Below are 24,632 nucleotides of genomic sequence, written 5' to 3'. Positions count from 1 at the left end.
GTAATTCACAAGGCTGATAAGGGGGATACTGTAGTCATTTTAAATAAAGTGGATTATAATAAAACATTACAGGCAATCATATCGGATAGGTTCACATACCAAGAGGTAGACTCTGCCCTGCTTGATAATGAGGTTAATCAATACAACAAATTACTTACTTCATACTGTAAAAAGGATTACATTTCAATGGCGCAACTAAAAGCCAGAACAATAATGCACCTATTCTCTTTGGACAAGTAAAACTACACAAACCCAGACACCCTATTAGGCTTATAGTATCATACAAAAATTCTGCTTTTTCTGCTTTGGCGACATATTTATACTGGATTATAAAACCTTTTCAGGGGGTATTAAAATATAGTGTAAAGAATTACGACATCTTATATACAAATTTAAAAGACTGTAAAATTGGGGGAGGTGCTAAATTATTTTCACTTGACGTAGTTTTTTTATACACTAATGTTAATGTAATATATGCGCTGGATGTTATTTGGGATTTATTAAATAATAACACTATTAGTATTAACAGTAAGAAGTTGCCTAAAAAAATAGATATTTGAGCTAATTAAGTTACTGATTGAGGCTAATTATATTTTATTTGAAAATAAGACTTACAGACAGATTTTCGGTTTACCTATGGGTTTAAATTTGAGTGGCCTTAATATCAAAGCTCTACAGTCAGTCCTCGTATAACACGTGTTTACATTACACGAATTCGATCATACATGATTTATAAATAGGGGAACGATATCTTATATAACACGAATCGAATTCGCTTATGCACGATTCGCCTTTGTGTTTACAAGAAATGGCAGTCGACCGCAGAATCACCCCAACCGAACGCAACACGATAGGAATGAAGAGAAGATTCTGAAAATGTATTTACGTTTTTTATATCAGTGAAGGGGAAACACATTTCAACATAATAACGTAAAAACCCACACAATTCCAGCTATCGGTATTATCGCAAATGCAATTAGATCGAGTTTACTACCAGTTTATAACAGATTCCACTAGCAGAAACGCAACTGGAAATTGTTTTTATTGTTTTATGGTAGTAACCCCTAGAAATGTGCTTTAGTAAAATGTGAGGTGTTAATAGTGTGTCTCTGCCTTTGTTGTTGTTTATTCAGTTGCTAAGCGTGCAGCTTTGTTTATGTGTATCAAGCGTGCCTCCTCGTTTTGTAATTTTGCTTTATTCCCTAAAAATGAGTAAAATACTTAAAAGGTGTGAAAAGGAAGCGTCCTGGTGAAGACACTACAGATTCAGAGAGAAAAAGAAAAGCAATATCGATAAACAGAGACGGACTGGGTCAAAAATTCTTACCCGGGAAAATTTATAGTGGCCTCATACTAGCGTTTATGGCCAGAATCACAGCGGCCTCCGGCCCACCAGGGTTTCCCCGGTAAGGCTTATGGCTAGTCCGCCTCTGTCGATAGAGAAAAATATGAAATTGTGAAACGCTTTGAGCGAAATGAAAGACCATGTGATATTGCACGTGCTACAGACCTAAATGAGGCAACGCGGAGAATTACAAAGAATGCAGAGAAAATAAAAACAACTTTCATAGCAGGAACAACTCAAAGTGTAATTAAAATCCATTAGATTAAGACACAAGAATTGGAAGAGATGGAACGGCTGTCATCTGTTTGGATAGAAAACCAAACAAAAAACAAGTTTGCTTACGATAGAAGCAAAAGAATTAGCAATATTTTATTACGTAATAGTCGTATTAAAATACGTAAGTATTTTATTACGATTATTTATTGTATTTGGTAATGTTTTGGTTACAAATGTGTGTTCAATCTTGGGTGGTCGGCACCTAACCCCATTTTTTCCATAGGGCTTGTTGTTTATATTGCACGATTTTGCATTGCACGAGGATTTCTAGGAACGCAACTATCGTGCTATACGAGGACTGACTGTATTTAGATAGATTGGAATATATATATCTAATACAGTTTTTACCCAAAATCACATTTTATGATAGATACCTCGACGACATCCTTATTATTACGGATAATGACACTATTAATGAAGTTTTACAAACTTTTAATAATATGCACATTAGGTTAAACTTTACTCTGGAAACAGAACAAGAAGAAACAGTCTATAAATTTTCTAAACTTTACACTTAAGAGGGAGGCAGAAATATTAATTTCAGTATTTATCGTAAGCCCACAAATACGGGGATGTTCTTACACTATAGTAGCTATCACCCATACTCATATAAAAGGTCAATCATTCTAAACCAGTTCTTAAATACGTTCAGATATTCTTCCACACAACATGCCCTACAGATAGAAATAAATGAACTGATGAATAGGTTCTTAAATAGAGGATACCCAATTACCTCTGTCAACAGCATTAAATTAGAAGCGGAAGACAAAATAATCAATAACAGACATAATGACAGGATTAGTAAAAAATATTTTATTTCAATGCCGTATGTTGAACACTGGTATAGACAAATTATCAACCTCTTCAGAGGTACTGAAATGCAAATACAGTAAACCCCTGCTATTCGCAGTATCTGTATTCGTGGTTGCTGATTTAATATAAAATGAAACCTAAAAATTTGAATGCGCCGTGAACATTTTCCGCCATAAAAAAACATGGGCGTGGCTAAAATTATCTTTCCCGGTCAAAACAGCACTCGGTGGGTGGGGGGGAGAGGGGTGACAAAATCGCGAGCGTGGTTGTTTCTCGCTAATCTTTGTTCAGTATGTGTTATGCGCTTGTCATGGAAGGTTTTGTCGTTTGCTTTTAATTTATATGCTTATAAATTGAATAAATTTATCTTTTTGTAAATTGATATGCTTACAAAAGTGATAAATCTACCGTTTTGCAGTGTAAAACAGACTTTTTCTAGTGTGTTAATGGAAGAAAGTGACTTTATTGTGGACAAGTTCTTTCTAACCCGTACAAAAATATGGCTACGAATAACAAGGGAAATGTGAAAAGATCAAAGAAGGTGATGACATTAGCGAATAAAATTGAGTTATTAGACAAAATTTCTAATGGTGAAAGTGTCTCCTCAGTGGCAAAACATTATAAAATCAACGAGTCAATGGTATGAACAATCAAAAAATCGGAAGAAAAAATCCGCCTAGTGTCCGTGAAAATGCGCTAATTGCTTCAAAAATTTGCTCTGTAACTCGTGATGTTAAATTAGAAAAAATGGAAAGAGCTTTAAATCTGTGGATAGAAGACCGAACTCATAATAAAATTCCGTTAAGTTCACTCATCATTCGTGAAAAGGCAAAACTCCTTTATCAACACTTTAGCGAAACTGGTGATAGCACTGGCAGGATAAGTTGTTTAGCTAGCAAAGGCGCTGGTTTGAAAGATTTGTTTGAAATTTCTAATAAATATTACATTTAATATTAAATTGTTTTTCTTATTTTCATTTCGATGCCATATGCTTGCATTTCACTATGTACTGTATGTACATAGTCATATTACGAAGGTACATGTAATACATACATAGACAAAATTTTAGACTAGTTTTTCTTATATATTTCATACTTTGGAACGGAACCCCTTTATTACTATGGGAGCCATAGTAATAAAGAGAAATTGGCACACAAACCTGGTTTAAAAAGTGTTTATATCTTTTATAAAGGAAAAAGTTTCAATTTGTTGACCAGTGTAATCAGGAAAAAGAAGAATATGCTTAGATTTAACAGAACCTTTAAGTGAATCTAGTCAAAGACACACAAGATGTCCTTTTCCTAAAGTGCATCACACTGCAAGACTGCCACCAGTTTGCAAACAAGGAAAGCAATTGAAAAGCTTCACTTGACTGTGTAGCTTTCCATCAGTGAATTAACCTTGCTTCTGAACAATATTTGTAAATGAAAGTTTAAAATGACAAAAATTATTGCTGAAGTGAAAAGTATACAAAAAATATATATACATTTATTACAGATGAAGATGTATCACTGATGACCACTTGTCATGTTGAAAGTCACAAACTATATCTAATTTTGATAACACTCTGCTCTGCAGATTAACTTACTTTTTGGTATGAAACAAGCTATGATTTACAAATATTAAGGTATCCGGCACCCATCTTTTCTCAAAATAAAAAAGTTCATACCTAGAATTTTTTTTAACAACATGGGGGGAAAAACTGTGTACAGGCAGTTCACTAAGAAAAGGATTTAGAAAAGAAACTATGTTAACAAACAGGTTCAAAACTGCTCCCCCCCCCCCTCCAACTGAAGTCCTCAGCAGAGAGTATGGGCCGAAAATTATTTTTCCTTAGTTTGGATTGACCAAGCATGAACACAGGCCAAAAACTTTGTTTTTGTCATATGTTGATTGTATGACAATATAAACAGGGGGAAAAAAAAACACACACACACAATGTTATATGTAATGAAAATGATATAGTTATAATTCTGAAAAGAGTTTCTGCTTACAAGGAATACTGGACTTTTGTTGCCAAGGTGGCATAAAGTTATTGAAGCAGATGGAGATTATATAGAGAAATGTCAAGAGAAGTTTATGTAAACAGATATGTAAAAATATTTTGCCACTTTTTAGCTTTATTTATAAATTTTTGCTATTTATTATGTATTATTTTCTTTTGCAAGTTTGATTTGCTGCAAAAAATTTTGAAAGGGTTTTTTTTATATCTCTAAACACTGACATGTGTGGCAATATAAAATCACTGAAATTTTGCTCTAGTAGGCAGTTGCATGCAGTTAGAGTAATTTCCATAATTATCTTAACTGTATTCCAGTCAACACAAGAAACCATATAATTGGTACAATATGACGAAAGTAGTTAATCATTTTTTTTTTTTTTTTTATGAAAACCCGAGAGGTATTAGAACCTATAGTACTTAGTACCGTGCTTGGGTTGGAGGTTGAGAAGATGAAAGAAAGTTAGTCATATTGCATCAACTAACTGATCATGTATTGTTATTCATGGATCTAGGAATAGTCTGAATGGGAGAGAAGTAGCTTATAATAAGGTATAGCATTGTATAAGAATTAGTATTGAATTTAACTCTGTAGTGGAAAAGGGAAAAAAAAGAAATCCAGTGGGCGTGTGGTGTGTCATATAGCTTTTTTAGGATAAAAGAGGAGAAATAGTTAAAAATGGGGTGCTAAGTTGGATAAAGGACAAAGAAAATAATATATAATTTCTGACTACTGCACCTCCAGTGCTCAGCAGAACAGAGGAGCAAGCATGTGGCACATTATACACAAACAAAGAACTGCTTTTCATGGCTGTACTTCTGTTAAATTATTTAAAGTGAATACCACACTTAAATACTAAAATTCACATTGATATAATTCTAACAGATATTTAGATTATTTTTCTGTTTTTGATGCACAAAGTACATCAAGCAGCTGCCCACTAGTATTTAAATTTATATTTCAGCTTCTTGCAAGTGGAGGGAGGGACAGATTCATGTTTGGTGAGGGCTTTCATCTCTAGTTCTCTCCCCAATAAATTTTACTTAATTTTTTGTTGGTGCTACGTCTAAGGTATTCTTTTGAAAGGAAGAAATTCCTACATGAATTGAAGCTTTGTCACATGCCTATTTTTAAATCTTCTAATGTATTTTTGATTAATATTGTAATAACCTGTTTCTTTTGTTTTTTTCTTGTTAAATCTTTTCTGTATCATAAAAAAAAAAGATAAGTACTGAGGTTTTGCCTACATTCATAATTCAGAAAATTTATTGTAAAAGAATGTGCTAACCATTGCAGTTTATTTGGACCTAGTGGAAAATATATCCAGTTCAGAAATGCTACTGAGAAATGAAACAATAGGCTATAACTTATTAAAAAGAAAAGGAAATCTGATTTTTGTAGCCAGTGATTTATGGTGCAATTTTGAGTAATTTTTTTCCCTTCCTCACCTTTAGAAAGGAACAACAGCCTAAGTCCTCTGATAGTCAGGAAGAAAGTGATCAGACAAGTAAATTAAATGCTGCGAGTAACATTCCCTCAATGACCAAAGAAATTAAGATGGATAAAAAGCTTGTGAAGCCTAAGAGTGATGAAAATCTTCAATTACAGACTTCCTCTTTTCATAAAGAAGTTAAACCTGATATTTATCCTCAAGCGCACGATTACTTAGATCAGGGAGGTAGCACCACTGAAGAATTACTTTCTTCACAACAATCTTCTGAGTCTGAAGTAATGCCTTCATTTGATGAATGGAAAAAGATGATGCTTGCTGAGCAGGAAAAAGATGGTAACGTAACATTAATTATATATTCTTTTCACACTATTTTTCAAGTCACTCTGCAGACCCAACCATGAAAACAGAGTGGCTATTTATTAATTGTATTGCATTTGTAAATACAAGCACTCCTCGACTTACGTACTTAATTAGCTTTTTTTTCATGTACGTAAGTCCGTTTTGTATGCAAGTCCAACATGTGTCTTGTAGATACAAAACATATGCGCAGTACAGTACAACGTATCGAGATTATAACCCCCAACAAACTTCATGCACAGCATTTTATGATTTGTAACCAAGTTAAATGAGGCTGAAAAAACATACAATGAATAATAATGTATAGTACAGTATTTATTCAAAGCTAATTTAATCTAAATATGATACGTAATTTAATTTAACCTACGATCAAATCACTTTACGATGGATTCTCCAAAATAAAATACTGTTCGCTATGCAATATGTAGTAAGCGCCGGTCATTATGATCACATTTGCAAAATGAATTTTAATTGTATTAAACAGCTATTCTAATAAGCGAAAATAGGAAAAATATTATCCACAGGCTATAAAAGTAAAGATATAGAGCACAAATTTACACTTTACTTCCTCCAATTAACAAAATTAAATTATGCGTGAAAATCGGAAGAATATTTCCCACAGGTTAGCAAAATAAAAACGTACATAGCTTAATTAATAGTGTAACTAACTGATAAACTATTTCTGATCACTGACTTTTTTTTTTTCTTGGTCATAAAATTTAAAACAGTAAGAAAATAAGCAATCAATAGCAAAGAACATGGAATGCACAAATTGCAACTAACACAATATGTGCAAGTGAGATAAGGAGTAACAACTTTACAAAGCTCAAAAAATAGGAACAAAGAGAGAAGATTCTGAAAATTTATATATATATATATATATATATTTAAAACATAATATATATATATGATTAAAGGTTTCAGTGTAGGGAAAGCACATTTCACCATAACGTAAAATTCCAACGAATTCCAGCTATTGGTATCATCGCAAATGCAATAAGATTGAGTTTACTACCCGTTTATAATTACATTGCACTAACAGAAAAGTCCAATAAACCAGAAATCTGCTTTTTGTTTTATGGTAGTGACCTCCAGAAATCTGCTTTAGAAAAATATCACGGTGTTCAAAATTGATTCTTATAACCGAACATAACAGCAGCTTTGTGCTTTGTATGTACCTGCGAGTTGTATGTAAGTCGTTTGTACGTAAGTAGAGGAGTGCCTGTATACAAGGGTTGCTTGAGGGTTGATCTGACACTCCCCCAAAGGCAGTATGCCCCCACAACAAAATTTCTTCATGACTGATAATGGAAACACTATTTTTTCTGTCCTTCATACTTGCACATTAAAAGCAGTACAAGATGCATCAGACTGTCATTCTAAGTGTGGAACAGCACTCTTTCTTCAAATTTCTATTAAAAGAGAAAGTGAAACCAGCTTAAATACTATAAGAAAGAGACCTTATCATATGGAACTCTGTATGAATGGTGCAACAAATCTTCCAAATGCGTGAAGTTGCTAATCTACCACATGTTCATGTGGAGCCAACAGTTATCACAGATATGATTAATATGAACATTCATAATATCCAGCAGCTAATTTTAGAAAATGGACAATTCACAGTGCATGACATTTCAACACATGTGTATAAGTGTTGAGAATTCAGAAATAATTATTAATGGATACCTTTGAGAAAGTGTCCAAATTGTGAGTCCCCAAGATTCTGCCTTTTGACCAGAAGGCATAGTATGTTGCCATTTCTGCAGGACATCTAACTGGTTGAAGTGTAAGGAAATGTATTTCTGCAATAAACAACGACTTGTGTTGAGACATGAATTAGTATGTTGAGACAGATACCCTAATTCATTCCAGAATCAAAGAGGTCCAGTATGGAATAATACAAATGATACCTACCATCCAAAAAAATTCAAGACATGTGCCTTCAACTGGAAAGATCAGGCAGGTGTCTTTTGGGATTCAGAATGGTTTATTCTTGTTGATTTTCTGCCAATTCATGCAGTGTTTATTGCTGTTCAGTGATTGCATAAAGAATTTCACAAGATGAGGCCTAGGGAACTGTCAAAGGAAATCATTCTGCTGCACAACCATGAATTACATGCAATAAATGAGAACATTGACAGCCTTTGGCTGGGGAGATGCAAATCACTTTCCTTGCAGTTCAGATTTATCCCTTAGTGATTTTATTACTTGTTTGGCCCAATGAAGGAGTACCTGGGAGGAGAGAAATTCAAGTCAGGTAATGAACTCAAGTGCAGTTCCTTGAATTGGCCACACACTCAGTTCTTTCTGCACTGGTGGCATTTATGCCTTGCCACACCAATGGCAAAATTGTGTCAGTGTAGTAGTATATCTTTAAAAACAGGCCCGGCACTTACCACAGGTGCCATCTAAAATAGGCACTGCTAGATGTGCTACTGCATATATATGCATGTTAAGATACAATATGAATTAGACACTGTTGCAAAGTTTTGCCTCAGGTACCACAAACATTAGCCTGCCCTATTGCAAAAGAGTAGTAAGCTTGGTAATTCTGGTATGTGTTTTTTGTTAAAAATTGCATACAAGGTCAACCTTGAACAACCCTCATATATTTAAAGTTAACCTTAAGAATATTAGAAATGGGCACCAAAATAATTGTAATTTACATAATTTTCTGTGTGTAATTTACTCCGCAATTACATTTTTTTCTTATTAACATAGTTATTAACCATTACACTTAGTAATATAGCTGGTCATCTTCTGATGATAGCCTGGTACTTTCTGAAAATGTGTGAGACAGTCTCTTAATCAACACCTCCAATCCTAAATCCAAGTTGTCTGTCTGATCTTGTCAGATCTTAATGTGGCAGTTTTTTCTCAGGTAATTGAAATGCTTCTAAACCAGTGTTATTACTTTCACAATGGTGATATTCTCTGATCTACATTTGGGCAGTTTTCATCAAGATGACATTCTTGCCTTAATAATTTTTTTAATGCATATTGGTATACTGTATCAATCATCTCTTTTGTGAGGTAGTAGAAATTATTAATAATTGAAGTAATATACACATCACCACAAAATAAAGAACTTAAATGTTTCCAATCAGCGTTTACATTAAATATTATTTTTCAGGTATACTTTTCTGAATCTCCACACTCAAGGTTTTGAGTGTGGAGATTCAGAAATTCAGATCTTAGTTATGATCTGGGTCAGTTTCACATTGTTAGGCTTTCATAGTCAATCCAATGCATCCAAGAACATTGCTGCCATAAGGCAGTAGTGTAGCAGATGCAATGGATTGGCTGTGAAAGCCTACAAAGAATTTCCTTAGAATACTATTTAGCCTATTTTTTTCCAAATAATATACTTAGGAAACTGCTCTGATAAACACTGACATTTTCTGGTAGCAGGTTATTTTTTTTCAAAATCAAAGATTAAAACTAATAGTCTTTGTTCCTTGAAATCATTCAAAATGCTAGGCAAAGTCAAAAGGTAAGGTTCTGTATGGTTTTTTTTTTTTTATTTTTTTTTTATTGAAAATATGCAGTAATTACACAGCCAGGCTGCAAGTATTGTAGAACCTGCTGGAAATTGCATTCATTTGTTGTTACAACCTGTCTGTAGTTTGAGGTTTATTCTTGTAAACCTCCTTTTTCTTCATTTTCATAAAAAGAAATTGCATGATGAGACTTCTTATTAGCCATTCAGTTGTACCCCATTGATCAAGCCATCTGCCAGAGACATTTTTATCCAGCTATTATCTCCTATGAAACCAGCTTATTATCCAACCTGAACTTTGTTTCAGCCTGGTAATGTCCATTATTCTGTTGTTGAAGCCACCAACCAGGTTACGTCCAATAAATCAATTTGGATAAGAAAAAAATTGTTTGAACCAAACTGAATAAAAAAAAATCAGTACTTCTCAATATCATTAAAGGTAAAAAAAGACATTTTGCAAATCAGTAATGCCAGTTTATGTCATGCATTTTAATAATTCTTTATAACAATATGCAAGGGTAGCTAAGAATAGGAATATGTGCATGTACACCAAGGCTAGGAGTTTGGTAAATAAATTTGATGAATTTGAGGTATTGCTCAAAACATCAAAGGCAGATATTGTTGGGATATCAGATGTGGTGTCACACAGATACAAGGAATGCAGAACTGGAATTTGGGGAGTGCAATATGTACAGAAAGGATAGACAGGATAAGAAGTGAGGACTGGTTATGCTATTAGTTAAGAAACACATAAAATCCAAGGAAGTGAAGCCAGTCGACATCTCTGGACAGTGCCGTGTCGAGTCAGTTTGGTGTGACCTAAGCATTGGGAGATCAAAATTGAGAGTAGGAGTGTGCTATAGGCCTAATGACTCTGATGAGTATAATAAAAAACTGTACAGGGAAATAGTGGGCCAGTAAATCAGAGAGTCTTATAATGGGGGATTTTAATTTCCCAGATATTGACTGGAATTTGTGGGTTGGTCACTCACACACTAGCCAGACTTTTGTGGAGATATTGGATGATTGTTTTCTACATCAGCATATTCGGGAGGCAACTAGAGGGAGTAATACTCTTGATCTGATTATCAGTAGTGATTCTTCATGCATTAAGAATCTGCAGATAAAGGAACCAGTAGGTGCAATGAGCACAGTGTGCTGAAGTGAGATTTACTCAGAGGTAACTGCCATCAGGGGTAAAGACAAGGGTTTTTGCTTTTGTAAAGGTGACTACTATGGTCTGAGACAGTATTTAAATTCTATACAGTGGGACCAACTGATGATGTTACTAACAACAGATTCAAAATGGGAAGCATTCAAAGAACTTATCTTGGAAGCTACTAGGCTTTACATACCAAATAAGAAATATTGTTCAAGGTTTAAGCCTAAATGGATGTCAGATGAACTAATGAGACATATAGCAGAGAAGAAAAATGCATGGGATACATAAATTAATGGGTGACATGGAAGCCTATGATAGATATAAGCTGATCTGTAACCAAGTCACAAAGGAGATTAGGCAGGCAAAGGCAGATTATGAGAAATCCTTGGCAAAGGATGTAAAGAAAAACAGAAAAGAGTTCTTTACCTATGTAAACTCTAGAAGGAAAGGGATGAATCAGATTGGTCCACTGGATATTGATGGTTCAACAGTTGAGGATCCTGCTCAGGTGGCTAACAAACTAAATGAGTATTTTGCATCTACATTCACACATGAGGAGTTATTCAAGAAGGGGAATGCCAGAGGTGAAGTCAACTCTGGCAGTGAGCTAGATTATTTTGTAATAACTGAGAGGAAAGTGGAGGAGAAATTGTTGAGGATAAACATAAAAAAGGCACCAGGGGTGGATTTCATCTATCCAGTTATCTTAAAGGAGGCAGCAAAGGAAGTAAGCAAACCCTTAGCCATAATTATGAGAGCTTCTTTGGACTCAGGGGAGGTACCCATAGACTGGAGATGTGCAAACGTGACCCCAATTCACAAAGGAGGATCAAAGGCTGACACAAGTAATTATAGACCTGTGCGTTTAACTTCTGTTCCAGGAAAATTAATGGAGGTGCTGGTTAAAGAAGCACTGCAGGATCATCTAGACAAGACTTCAGTTATGGCTCGGACACAGCATGTTTTTGTTAAGGGAAAGTTTTGCCTGACCAATTTGATTGGATACTGTGATGCAGTCACAAAATAACTGGATGCAGGGAATAACTTTGATATTATATATTTCGATCTTAGAAAGGCTTTTGATACTGTTGCACATGGAAGACTGCTGCACAAATTGGAGCAGTGTGGCATTGGAGGTAAATTGCTGCTATGGATAAAGGAGTGGTTGAGGGGGAGAAGACAGAGTGGTAATCAATGGACACTGCTCATCATGGACTAATGTTATTAGTGGAGTCCCTCAGGGTTCAGTGTTGGGTCCATTATTGTTTTCTTTATTTATGAATGATATTGATGATGGTATATCAAGCTTAATGTCCAAGTTTGCAGACGATACAAAGGTTGGCAGGGTTGTTAAGGACACTACTGACGCTATGCTGTTGCTGCAACAGGATCTGGAAAGGTTGAGCAGATTGACTGAGAGGTGGCAAATGAAGTTTAACATTGACAAATGTAAAGTACTACATATGGGAAACAGTAACCCCAGAGCAGTATCAACTCTGTGGTACTACACTGACAGTGGTAGAGAATGAAAAGGACCTGGGGGTAATTGTGCAGGCAGATATGAAGTTCTCTGAGCAGCAAGAGTAGCCCATGGTGTCTTGTCAATGATATACAGGAATTTTTCTAGCAGGGATAAGGAGATGATTATACCCTTGTATAAGGCAATGGTCAGGCCACACCTTCAGTACTGTATACAGGTCTGGAGGTCTCATTTCAAGAAGAATGTAGAGCTGCTGGAACGAATATAGAGAAGGGCAGCAAGATTAGTGAATGGAACAAAGGGTTGCTCTTACGAAGAAAGGCTTAAGTTTTGCAAATTAAAGTGTCTGGAGATTAGGCACTGGCAAGGTATATAAAGCTCTGAATGGTTTGAGCATGCTCAATGCCGATGGGATTCTTCCTCTTGCTCAGAATAATCACCTGAGAGGGCATAAATTCAAATTGAGGAAAGACAGATGTAGGATAGATGTGCGGTAATTTGCCTTTAGCCAGCGGGTAGTTGGTTGGTGGAACAGGCTTTCATCCCTTTTTGTGGAAGTTGATAGCCTAAATAAATTTAAGGCTCAGCTGGACGGGTATTTCGAACGAACGGAGGGGTGAAATGGGAGCGGGTTTTTTTTTTGGCTGATGCTGCATAAGCTTGCTTTTTTGCAACTTATGCTAATTAATCACCCTTTTTTGTGCAGAAATGTATTGAGTCTGCTGCAGGTTCACCAAAATCATTAAGATCGTCTCTAGTCTGGTAATCCCAACATTCTGCAAAGCTGTTAAGGCTAACAACCTTTGGATGACAGCCTAAACTCTTCAAAGGGAGCAATAATAAAATGGGACCTATTAACTGTATCAGAGGATAAATTGTCAGAGTTAAGTTAGTCATGCTAGCAAGGAGAATTATGACTTGAAAAGACTGTAGTTATGTTCTGATAAGGCACAATAATCCTCATTTTCAGCTCTCCCAACTTACCAATATCTGTCAAAGCTAGCTATCTCCATTTACTGACTTGCATCAGGTGCTAAAAGTGCCAAAAATATGGCCACTCCCACACTGCCTGTTGAGGTGAGACAGTATGTCCTAATTGTGGATCAAAGGAGCACAACCAATCTGATTGTAACATTATTACTCTTCGTTGCCAAAATTGTAAAGGTAACCTTCCAGTGTTCTCCAAAACGTGAACTATGGAAGCAAGGGTCCTTGAGGCTGTCACAGACATTTTCTCAGGTATGCTAAGCTGTGTTTGCTCTACATGGAAGTCTAAAACACTGATGGAACTGATATTCGGGTGACACTCAAGCCAAGTGGACCTAATTTCAGCAAAGTCCAGTCTGTCTTTGACAGCCAAATTATCTGCTTGCACCTTCACCATGGTGCGACTGTTAGTAACGCTGGGTGTAAGCCCCATGCGCAAGTCCTGAAATACAGCAGCTAGCATACTGTAGGTGACCACCCAGATGCAAACCATCGTAAGCAGGGGTCAACGTGTGGCACCCACACCACATTGAGGAATGCTGCCTCTCTGTTTTACCAGACAGTACTAGGTGGTAGATGACTCTCATCAACCAGTGCAATACCACCACTTTGCTTATAGGAGGCTTGAAGTGGTGAAACCCATGTTTAGTTTCCAGAGAATCCCCGGCAACCTCCTCCTCCTCTTCCAACGTGCAGTATGATTGGTGTCTTTTGAGGTTATGATGATATCATGGCAAGATTCAATCTTCTTTCCATTTCAAGGATACAGTTCTAAAACGATGTTCACAGACTAGCTGCTAGATCCCCAGACCAAACCAATTGGTAACTTGCTAGGAGACAAGTTACCAATTTCAGCTTAGTCTACCAAACTCCATGTACTTTTTCTGACAGAATTCCAGTTATCGGTTGATTCAACCACTGCTCATCTCAGTTGTCTGAATTATTCACTGTATGATTCCTTTTGCTTCAAAGGTAGTACTTGTGCATATGTCCATTCTGATATTCCCTGTCACAGACTTAATAATTTTCAATCTCCTCTTTTAGATCTTCTCTGGCTTAAAATCTTTCTACCACATTCTGTTAAATTCTTCTGTTGCCTCTATAGTTCTCCCATCTCCATTAATCACTTGGAACTCTTTCACTTCCTCTCTTTGAAACTTTATTTTTTCCAGTCCAACTTTCCTAATAGCGAGGTAATTTTCCTTGGTGATTTCAACATTCACAACTCCGACTGATTGAGATGCTGAGGCTTTTTGCAGAGGGGTGCCTCCGGAGCTAGGTGGGCAGGAGCAGCAGTGTGTAGCACATGCTTCTTGATTAGACCGGGGTTCGAGCCCGTGACTAACAAATACGGAGGATGTGGAAAGGTCAGAGAATGACCACCGCATATCCCTGGAGCAATACGGCCTTAGTTGCTAATGCTCCTAAAAACACAACAGCTTTTTGCAGTTACTAATGACCTCTCACATATTGTTAATTTACCTACCGGAATACTAGACAATCCTAACCACACAGCCAAAATGCTGATCATTTTCTCATAGACAATCCTTGGAAGTACATGGTCAAGGTGAATGGTCCTCTAGGCACCTCAAATCAAAACTTGGTAAAGGTCTCTTCTCCAATGGAGCCTTTCTCTCATGCCCATCCTCAATCTCGGTTGTTTAGCATTACAAAAATGCAAAATGGGACAATCTCTGAGATTTCTTTTATTCTTTTCCTTGGTCAGATTACTGTTTCACATCTTCTGATGTCAATGTTTGCTCAGATCATGGAAGGGAAGTTATCCTTTTAGGGATAATTATTCCACACTCCACCCTAAAATCTCATCCTTTATTGAAACCTTAGTTTTCCAATAAATGCGTTAAGGCTGGCTGTTCAAAAGAATATTGCATATCGTAATTGGCTTGTATCCAAATCTTCATGTTCATTTTCTGTCTACACTAAAGCTTTCATAAATTGTAAAGCAGTTATTAATCAGTCCAAACTAGATTTCAAACAGGCTAAGAGTAGAAAATTTGCTTCTTGACCAAATGGGTAGTCGAGCATTCTGGTCTCTTGCCAAACCTATTTTGGCTGCAACTTTTTCCCATCTCTGTTACAACCTCGGTCAAAACCTGATGGTTCTATTGCAACTTCAGCCAAAGATAAAGCTGACCTGCTAGTATCCTATTTTTCTTCCAACTTGTGTATTGATGATTTTTGTAAACCACCTCCCACCATTTCTAGCACACTCCATTCGATGCCTCCTGTGATCTTCTATAAAAAGGATGTTAGAAGGATTTTGAACAATCTTGATGCTAAGAAGGCTCCAGGTTCTGATGGTATTTCTCCACTTGTTCTCAAAATCTGTTCTCCTGAACTGGCTCTGTTCTTCTGTGTCGCTTTTTTCACTTTCTTATTCCAAAGGCGTTTTCCCTTCTGCTTGTAAATTTGTTCATATCCAGCTAGCTCTTAAAAAGTGTGACAAATCCCTCCCAACCAATTATTGTCTCATTGCAATTACTTTGTCTTTCTAAAGTAATGGAGAAATCAATTAACTGCCAACTCTTAACTGTCTAGAAACCTTTCATTTGATTAACAATATCCAGTATGAATTCTGTCATTGTCAATCCACTAGTGATATCCTGACTTACCTTACTCATCTGTGAACAAATTCAAAAAAACTGTGAACAAAGTTTGAAACTCAAGCAGCTCTTGACATTTCAAAGGCTTTTGATTGTATTTGGCATATAAAACTGTTTTTTGTAATTGGGCATCCGGTTTTCTCTGACTGCTTACTACGGGTGATGGTAGATGGCTGTCTGTCTTCTAACTTCTCCGCTAATGCTGGCTTTCCCCAAAGTTCAGTTCTTTCTTCCACTCTTTTCCTGTTGTATATTAATGACTTTCAATGACTGGAAATCCTATCCAAGTTTTGCTGATGATAGCACATTGCATTCTACCTTCCAGTTTGAGAAACCTTGCCCTGCACAAACGTCTTTAACTTCTTGAATATTCACTACCAATTCCTTAAATACTGCTGTACAGGTAATTCTCCATTGGGGCAAAGATAACTTAGTTTATTTCAATACTTCTAAAACTCAGTCCTGTATTATACCTTGCAATAAATTCTGCTCATACTTTTATCTTCGATGACACTCTGATTTCTAGGCAAGATCATATCTCTCTATTGGGGATTACCTTGACTTTTGATCTTTCTTGACATAAATGTATTACAAATATTGCTTCCTCTGCATCTAAAAAACTAGGTTTTCTCTTTCACTCATGGCATTACTTTTCTTCCAAATAGCTGTTCATTCTGTACAAATCTCAAATCTCCCTACCATAGAATATTGTTCCCACATCTGGGGCGGTGCCCTCACAACCTCTCTCTCAGGCTTCTAAATTCGTTCAAAGGAGGTCATTTAGGTTAATTAATTACTCCCATCTCGTAGACATTCTGCTTCTGCTGCATGCCTTTTCTATAGATACTTCCATACATACCCTTCTTCTGAATTGGCTTCTATGATTCCTGCTCTCTCTTCCGAGGCATTGCCGCAACCAGTCGACATCCTTTTATACTGTCCAACTTCAAACTCACAGAACCAACTTTTCTTCTTCCTCATTTATTTATTCAGCTTCCATTTTTTGGAACCATCTTCCTTCATAAGTGCTTCCTGAAAATTACGATCTACAGAAGTTCGAGTTCTAATATCAACAAGTATCTTCTTTCATCTTCTCAGCCTTCAACCCATGCATGGTACTAAGTACTACAGGTTCTAATACCTCATTTTTTTTTTTTTTTATAGCCAGTAGCCTGAACAATAGCCAGATGGAAGTTGGGGTATTACTGGACAAGCCAGTAATACCCCAATTGTTATCTGGCTATCGTTCATCCAATAGCAAAATCAAAAATGACAGCAAACCATCAAACTGCAACCATCCTTCTCCACCAGAATAGATATTGATGAACATCATTCATGTAGAATTTTAGAACTCCACACAAATGATGAGATGGACATAACATGCCCCTTCTTTCCTAAGAAAGACAACTTTTTATCAGCATTGACTGCATTTGTAGGTAGAAGAATCTATTTAGAAAAATTGTATTCATTTGAACAAAGGTAGTGCAAGGACTTTTGCCAGTATCATTGAGGATACCCTAAGGATTCAGGGGAACTGTTAGTTAAGGGGGAAGAAAAGTAATTTAGATCTGTGTTTATCTGATGATATGGGTCAAAGTAATGCTTGCACTCACCTCATGAATTCTTGTTTGTCGCCACAACAGTTGATGTTGATAAGATGTTCTGAGGGTAGCAATGTTTCAAATGAGGGGGAAGATAAAGCTTGGAATACAAACATAAATAACTTCAAGGGGGGTGTAAGGGTGTAAACTATAGAAGGTTACTTAAGTCTCAACTCTGTCTACAGCAATGTCAGGAGTGTTGTCAATTTAATGGCTCAATTTGAACTCCTGGTTAGGACAACTAATGCTGATATAATAGGACTAACAGAAATGTGGTGCCACCCAGAAATTGGCAGTGACAAGTTCTGCTACGGTATGTATAATGTATTAAAGGAAGATAGAAGGGATGGAGGGGTCATGGTTCTTGTCAAAAGCATCCTGAGCTCAAAAAGAGCTTTTGCTGAGTCCGAAGTTATGTCTGCCAGCATATAATCTGTGTGGTGAGTTAGTTGGAAGCGAAGGAACAGTGAGAGTAGGAGTAATCTACAGACCAGAAGATTGTGAAGAATATGACTAGTCTTTACATACAGATGGAATGGGCAAGCAAGTGTGACTGTTTTTTTATGCGAATTTAATCTGTCTCAGATTGATTGGAATAAGTGGGAGGGAAACTCACCATGGGGGAAAAACTTTTTTAAATAAACTAAATGATTATTATTTGTACCAGTATGTTAGAGAAAGTACTAGGGACGAGAATATTCTTGACCTGATCATTACTAACAAATCAATGACATCATAGCTCAAAATATTTATCTGATAATATTGGTCAATGTAACTCTTGCACATATCTTAAGAGTTCTTATCTGTTACCCCAACTGGACGTATTATCTAGATGTTCTGGGGGCAAAGACGTTTCACGTGAGCAGGTAGCTAATATCAGGGAAGAGAGCCTAAAAAACTTCAAGGGTTGTGTTAGGGTTGTTAAATATACAAGAACAGTAAATCTTAATTGTTTATACAGTAACGTTAGAAGTGTCGTCAATAAAATGAGCGAATTCGAACTGCTGGTTAAAACAAGTAACGCGGACATAATAGGGCTTACGGAGACGTGGTGCCACCCGGAAATTGGGGATGATGAGTTTCAGTACGGCTTGTATAATGTATTTAGGAAGGATAGAGTAGATAGAAGGGGTGGTGGGGTAATGCTTCTTATCAGAAGCAGCCTGAGTGCGACGATAGCTTTCCCAGATTCAGACATTTCACATGCTAGTATAGAGTCTGTATGGTGTGAGATAGTTGGAAACAAAGGTACAATGCGAGTAGGCGTAATCTACAGACCAGGTGATTGTGAAGACTATGACAAAAGCCTCTACATGCAAATGGAATGGGCAAGTAAGCGTCAATGCCTTATTATGGGTGATTTCAATTTGCCTCTAATTGATTGGAGTAAATGGGAAGGAAACTCGACATGGGGAACAAAATTTTTAAATCAACTAGATGACTGTTATTTGTATCAACATGTCAGGGAAAGTACTAGAGAAAAGAATATCCTAGACCTCATCATCACACACGAATCAGATGACATAACAGGGCTGACAGTAGAGGAACCAGTAGCAGGAAGTGATCACGGAGTTCTACGGTGGATGATGACGAGAGAGGTAGCAGAAGTAAAAGGCAAAGGAATGGGTTTTAATTTCAGAAAAGGAAATTACGATGCCTTAAGGTACTACATGGCCTCTATTAACTGGGTAGATATCGCGCAGAGAATGAATACAATTGAACTGTGGTACGCTTTTAAAACATTAATCACAGATGCCTTGAATGCGTATATACCATTAAAAAAATACTCCACGAGAAGGGTTCCAAGTTGGATGAATAGTGAAGTTGCCACATTACTTGAGCAGAAAAAGGTGGCATGGAAACGTTACAGAGCAATAAAAAGTACTGAAGCCTATAACAGCTACAAGGTGATGTGTAATAGAGCCACAGAAAAGGTTCGACAGGCAAAGGCAGTTTATGAGAAATCACTAGCAAACAGAGCAAAGAGGGGGGATAAAGAATTCTTCACATATATAAATGCCAAGAAGAGCAGGACAAACCAGATCGGACCTTTACGCAAGGGAAAGGGGATAGTAATAAATACACCAGCTGCCGTTGCAGATGAACTCAACAGTTATTTTGCATCGATATTTACAAATGAAAAGCCTTTTGTGGCAATGGGAAATTGTGGGAGCGAAGTTAAAAAATATGTAATTAATGATATTGAAATTTCGCAAGATTATTTAATGAAAAAACTTTCAAGTCTACAGACTAGTAAGGCTCCTGGAGTTGATGGAATATACCCTATAATCTTGAGAGAGGCGGCAAGCGAGTGCATTGAACCACTGAGGCTGGTTATGCGAGCATCACTAGACTCTAGGGAGATTCCCTTGGATTGGAAAAGTGCAAATGTATCTCCCATACATAAGGGTGGTTCTAAAAGTGAAGTGGGAAATTATCGACCTGTCAGTCTGACTTCAGTAGTAGGGAAAATCATGGAGGCATTGATCAAGGGTGGAATTCAGGATCATTTGGATAGAATTGAAATTCTCAAGGATACTCAGCATGGTTTTGTAAAGGGAAAATCATGTTTAACAAATCTGGTTCGCTATTTCGAAAGGGTCACTCACGAGCTGGATTTAGGAAATAATTTCGACATTGTTTATTTAGATTTCAGCAAAGCTTTTGACTCAGTCCCACATGAGCGGTTGCTTTATAAGCTGGAACAGGTTGGAATCACTGGGAAAATCCTTAGATGGATAGAAGGATGGCTTCAGGGCAGGAGGCAGAGGGTTGTGATAAATGGCTATTCCTCAGATTGGGTTGATGTAAGAAGTGGGGTTCCCCAAGGATCAGTATTAGGACCACTGTTGTTTTTAATTTTCATAAACGACATTGATGAAGGGATAGAGGGCGTGATGTCTAAATTTGCAGATGATGTTAAAATTGGTAGAGTAGTTAATGATCACTGTCAAGCTGAGCTTCTTCAGAGAGACCTAGATAGACTTCAAGAATGGTCAGAAAAATGGCAGCTGTGCTTTAATCCAACAAAGTGTAAGGTATTACACCTGGGAAACAGTAATCCCAAAATAACTTATTCACTTGGTGGAGTTCAACTAAACCCAGTACTGGAGGAAAGGGACTTGGGTGTTACGATACGGTCAGACATGAAATTCTCTGAGCATTGTAAACAGGTTGCAAGGAAGGCCCATGGTGTCCTATCGATGATCTATCGAACTTTTGCAAGTAGAGATAGGGACGTGATAATCCCATTATATAAGGCCTATGTTAGACCACACTTGGAATACTGTGTTCAAGTATGGAGACCGCACCTAAAGAAAGACATCGAGCTTCTTGAAAGGGTGTAAAGAAGGGTAACTCGCCTGGTGAGATCGGCAAAAGGGCGTCCTTATGAAGAAAGACTTCAAATATGTGGGTTGCAGAGTTTGGAAACTAGACACCTTAGAGGAGATTTGATTGAGGTGTTTAAGGCTCTGAGAGGCATCAGTAAAATGAATGAGGACAAAATTTTCAAGATTATAAATGATGCTAGAACTAGGGGACATAAATTCAAGTTACGCGGGGAAATGTTTAGATTGGACTGCAGGAAGTTTTATTTTAGCCAGCGAGTTATAAATTACTGGAATAAGTTGCCTTCATGGGTGGTGGAGGCCGACAGTTTGGGGAAATTCAAAGGTCATCTGGATAGTACTTTCGGGTAAGGGAAGCGCATAGGATGATAGGATTAATTTCCTTTTTATTTAATTTTTAATTTCATTTTATTATTTTTATTTATTTATTAATTATTATTATTTATTTATTTAATTTTTGTTTTTATCATTTTGTTCGGATTTTTTTTTTTTTTTTTGGCTGGTGCAGCATAAGCCATAGGCTTTCTTGCACCATACGGCCGTTACTAATACTAATACTAATATAGGAACCATTGTCAAGAAGTGATCGTGCAATTGTCAGTTGGAAGATGAAGAAAGATGTTGCAGTAGTTAAAGGTAAAGGTATGGGACTTTGACAGTTTAAGGTGCTATATGGCATTTGTGAATTGGGCAGATTGCTGAGGGATAGTGAATACATTTGAATTATGGAATACTTTTAAAGCAAAAATCACAGAAGCCATGAACGCATATATACCTATAAGAAAATATTGCAGTAGGAAGATACCGAAAAGGATGACAGTGGAGCTGGTTGGTCAAATAGAGCAGAAAAAGATAGCACAGGACAGTTACAGAGTGATAGTGCCGAAGCCTATAACAGTACTAGTTGATCCATAATAGTACCACAAATAAGGTCAGAGAGGCCAAGGCTGCATATGAGAAAACATTGGCTAAGAGAGCCAAGAATGGGGACAAGGAATTTTTCATGTATGTGATTACAACAAAGAAGAAAGCTGATCAGATCAGACCCTTGTGCACTAGGTATGAGAAAGTCTTAGATAACCCAGCTGATGTTGCATGGGTACTTTGCATTGGTTTTTAATGATGAAAAACCTTTCATGCGGAGAAGAGGCTGTGCAAGTGAAATTATTAATATGAAATTGGTAATGTCGTAATTACAAACGATCGTTTATTAGAAAAACTTTTGAGCATAAAGGCAAGTAAGGCTCCCGGAGTTGATGGCATATACCCTGTAGTTTTCAGGGAGAGCACGAGGGAGTGTTTTGAACCATTGAAGTTAATTATGAGGGCATCTTTGGATTCAGGGGAGATTCCTTTGGATTGGAGAAGTGCCAGCGTATTGCCAATACATAATGGTGGTTCTAAAAGTGAATTTGGTAACTACAGACCGTTTAGTCTTACTTCAAAAAATTTTAGAGGCAATGATTAAGAATGTAATCCAGGGACATCTAGATAGATATGGCATTCTGAAGGACACACAACATGGCTTTGTTAAGGGTAAGTCATGCTTAACTAACTTAGTAGGCTATTTTGACATAGTTACTCACGAGCTGGATTTAGGGAACAATTTTGACATAGTTTATTTGGATTTTAGCAAAGCATTTGACTCTATCCCTCATAAGCTTGTATAAGCTTGAACTGTATAAGCTTGAACAGGTTGAGATTACTGGTAAGATTCTAAAATGGGTGGCTGCAGGGCAGAAGGTCGTGATTAATGGATATTCTTCAGGTTGCTGTAATGTCTGGAGTGGGGTCCCTCAAGGCAGCATCTCCCAAACTGTGTTCCGTGAAAAATCATAATTAATAATTAAAAAAATAAAATAAATAAATTTTACATGTTTGTAGCGTACACCACTTTTGTATCATTATAATATTTAACTTTTTTTTTTTTTTTCGGTTATTAATATACTGGGATCGACTAATAATAATTATTAGTCTATCCCAGAATGAAGTGTTCCGCGGTCTATTTGATTATAATCAAATAGACTGTGAAACACTTCATTTTGGTGGGCTTTGCATAGAGAAGTATGCGTGGAGGTAATGACACCTACGTAAAAGTAGTATGTGGTGATCTAATATGCCAATTCGTATGCAATTTAGCCTGGAGTACATGGATTGAAGGAGAGGAGGAAACGAACTGATATCATAACTGAACTTGCTCCTTGTATAAATTTTTTTGGTAATTATTAGTATTTCGAAATATTATTATTAAAACATGTGACCATGGATTTGTGGTTGAAAAAAGGAACTTTAAACAAGAAGCAAAGTACTTCTAGTAGTGCAACTGTGGTCAATGAAGACGAACACAATATCGTCACACTTCAAAGTGAGAATGAACAGTCGCAGCCTTTTGTTCCCCAAAAATCCGAAGTGGAAAAACAGGAATCAACTAATAAAAGACAAAAACAGAAGTATAATGACAGTTATTTGAATTTCAGCTTTACATGTGTTGAAAATAGATGTTCCTGATGCACAGTGCATCATATGTAATAAAATATTAGCAAACAGTTCTTTGGCTCCCACTAAACTTGTTTCGTAAGTGTTCCGTGACTAAAAAAGTTTGGGAAACACTGCCTCAAGGTTTTTGGACCACTGTTGTTTGTCATTTTCATAAATGACATTGACATTTATGAAAATGAGAGCTTTTCGTCCAGTTCTTTGGTGACAGATGAAGACTTTGATTTGGATACATGATTCATTATCTGAGTTGCTCAATGTCTTCTTTATTAACAAAAAAAGCATGAAATTTGTATGCATTTCTTGTTACAATGTATTACTTATATTTCTGTTTAAGTTTTTTTTTCTTATAATAAAAGTACAGTAATTGATATCAAATTTAATAAAAGATCCAGCAAATTCTAAATAATTCCTGAAAGTTTGATAACGATTGCAGCTGCTAGTCCAGGTTAATAACAATGTTTCTGTAGCGGAATTTTTATTAATTCAGGATTGGGACTAGCAGCTATACATTGGTACCAATCTGACTTTATACTGGAATAAAAGTCAGATTGGTATAAAAGGCATGATGTAAAGATTGGCAGTCATTAATGATCACTGCCAAGCAAGCCTCCTTCAGGATGACTTGAACAGACTTCAAAAATGATCAGAGAAGTGGCAGCAGAAGTGTCTTACACTTGGGGAATAGCAACCCACAAATATATTATACACTTGGTGGGGTTGAATTAAAAACAGTGCATGAGGAAAGGGATCTGGGAGTTACAATATGGGTAGATATGAAGTTTTCTGAACAGTGTAAGCAGGCAGCTAGGAAAGCCCATGGTGGCCTATTGATGATGTATTGAATGTTCTGTAGAGATAGGGAGCTCATAATCCCACTGTATAAGGCAACTGTAAGACCAAATTTTGAATTTGGTTCAAGTATGGAGACATCTGAAAAAAGACATTAGGCTTCTTGAAATGGTCAAATGATAGGCAGCTTGAATGGTGAGATTGGCAGAAGGATGACTGTATGAGGAAAGACTCTGATCATGTGTACTACTGAGCTTGGCAGCCAGGCACCTCAGAGGTGAGCTGATTGAGGTTTATAAGGCTCCGAGTGGGATTAATTATTAAAATGAATGAAGGCGGAGTCCTCACTGTTATAAAGAATTCCAGAACTAGGGATCATAAATTCAAATTACAGAGG

At 36.7% G+C, this 24,632-nt stretch overlaps 1 protein-coding gene across 4 annotated transcripts in view; it reads left to right on the top strand.

The window, feature by feature from the left end:
* LOC150075356 (SUN domain-containing ossification factor) overlaps positions 1-24,632 on the top strand; it is a 196,935-nt gene that overhangs the window by 98,356 nt on the left and 73,947 nt on the right. For all 4 annotated transcript variants that reach the window (XR_016547908.1, XM_090389015.1, XM_090389017.1 and 1 more), the window contains exon 5: positions 5,889-6,220. Coding sequence is in view for 3 of the 4 variants with exons in the window: in XM_090389015.1 (XP_090245141.1) it covers positions 5,889-6,220 (332 nt within the window). In the remaining variant the exon portion in view is untranslated. The remainder of the gene's footprint in view (positions 1-5,888; positions 6,221-24,632) is intronic.

This window comes from Mastigoproctus giganteus, chromosome 14 (genome assembly GCF_048544385.1).
Source record: "Mastigoproctus giganteus isolate SK-2022 chromosome 14, ASM4854438v1, whole genome shotgun sequence".
In the NCBI taxonomy this organism is placed as follows: domain Eukaryota; kingdom Metazoa; phylum Arthropoda; class Arachnida; order Uropygi; family Thelyphonidae; genus Mastigoproctus; species Mastigoproctus giganteus.
Note: the sequence above shows the minus strand (reverse complement) of the source record. Positions and strands in the feature narration are given on the sequence as shown.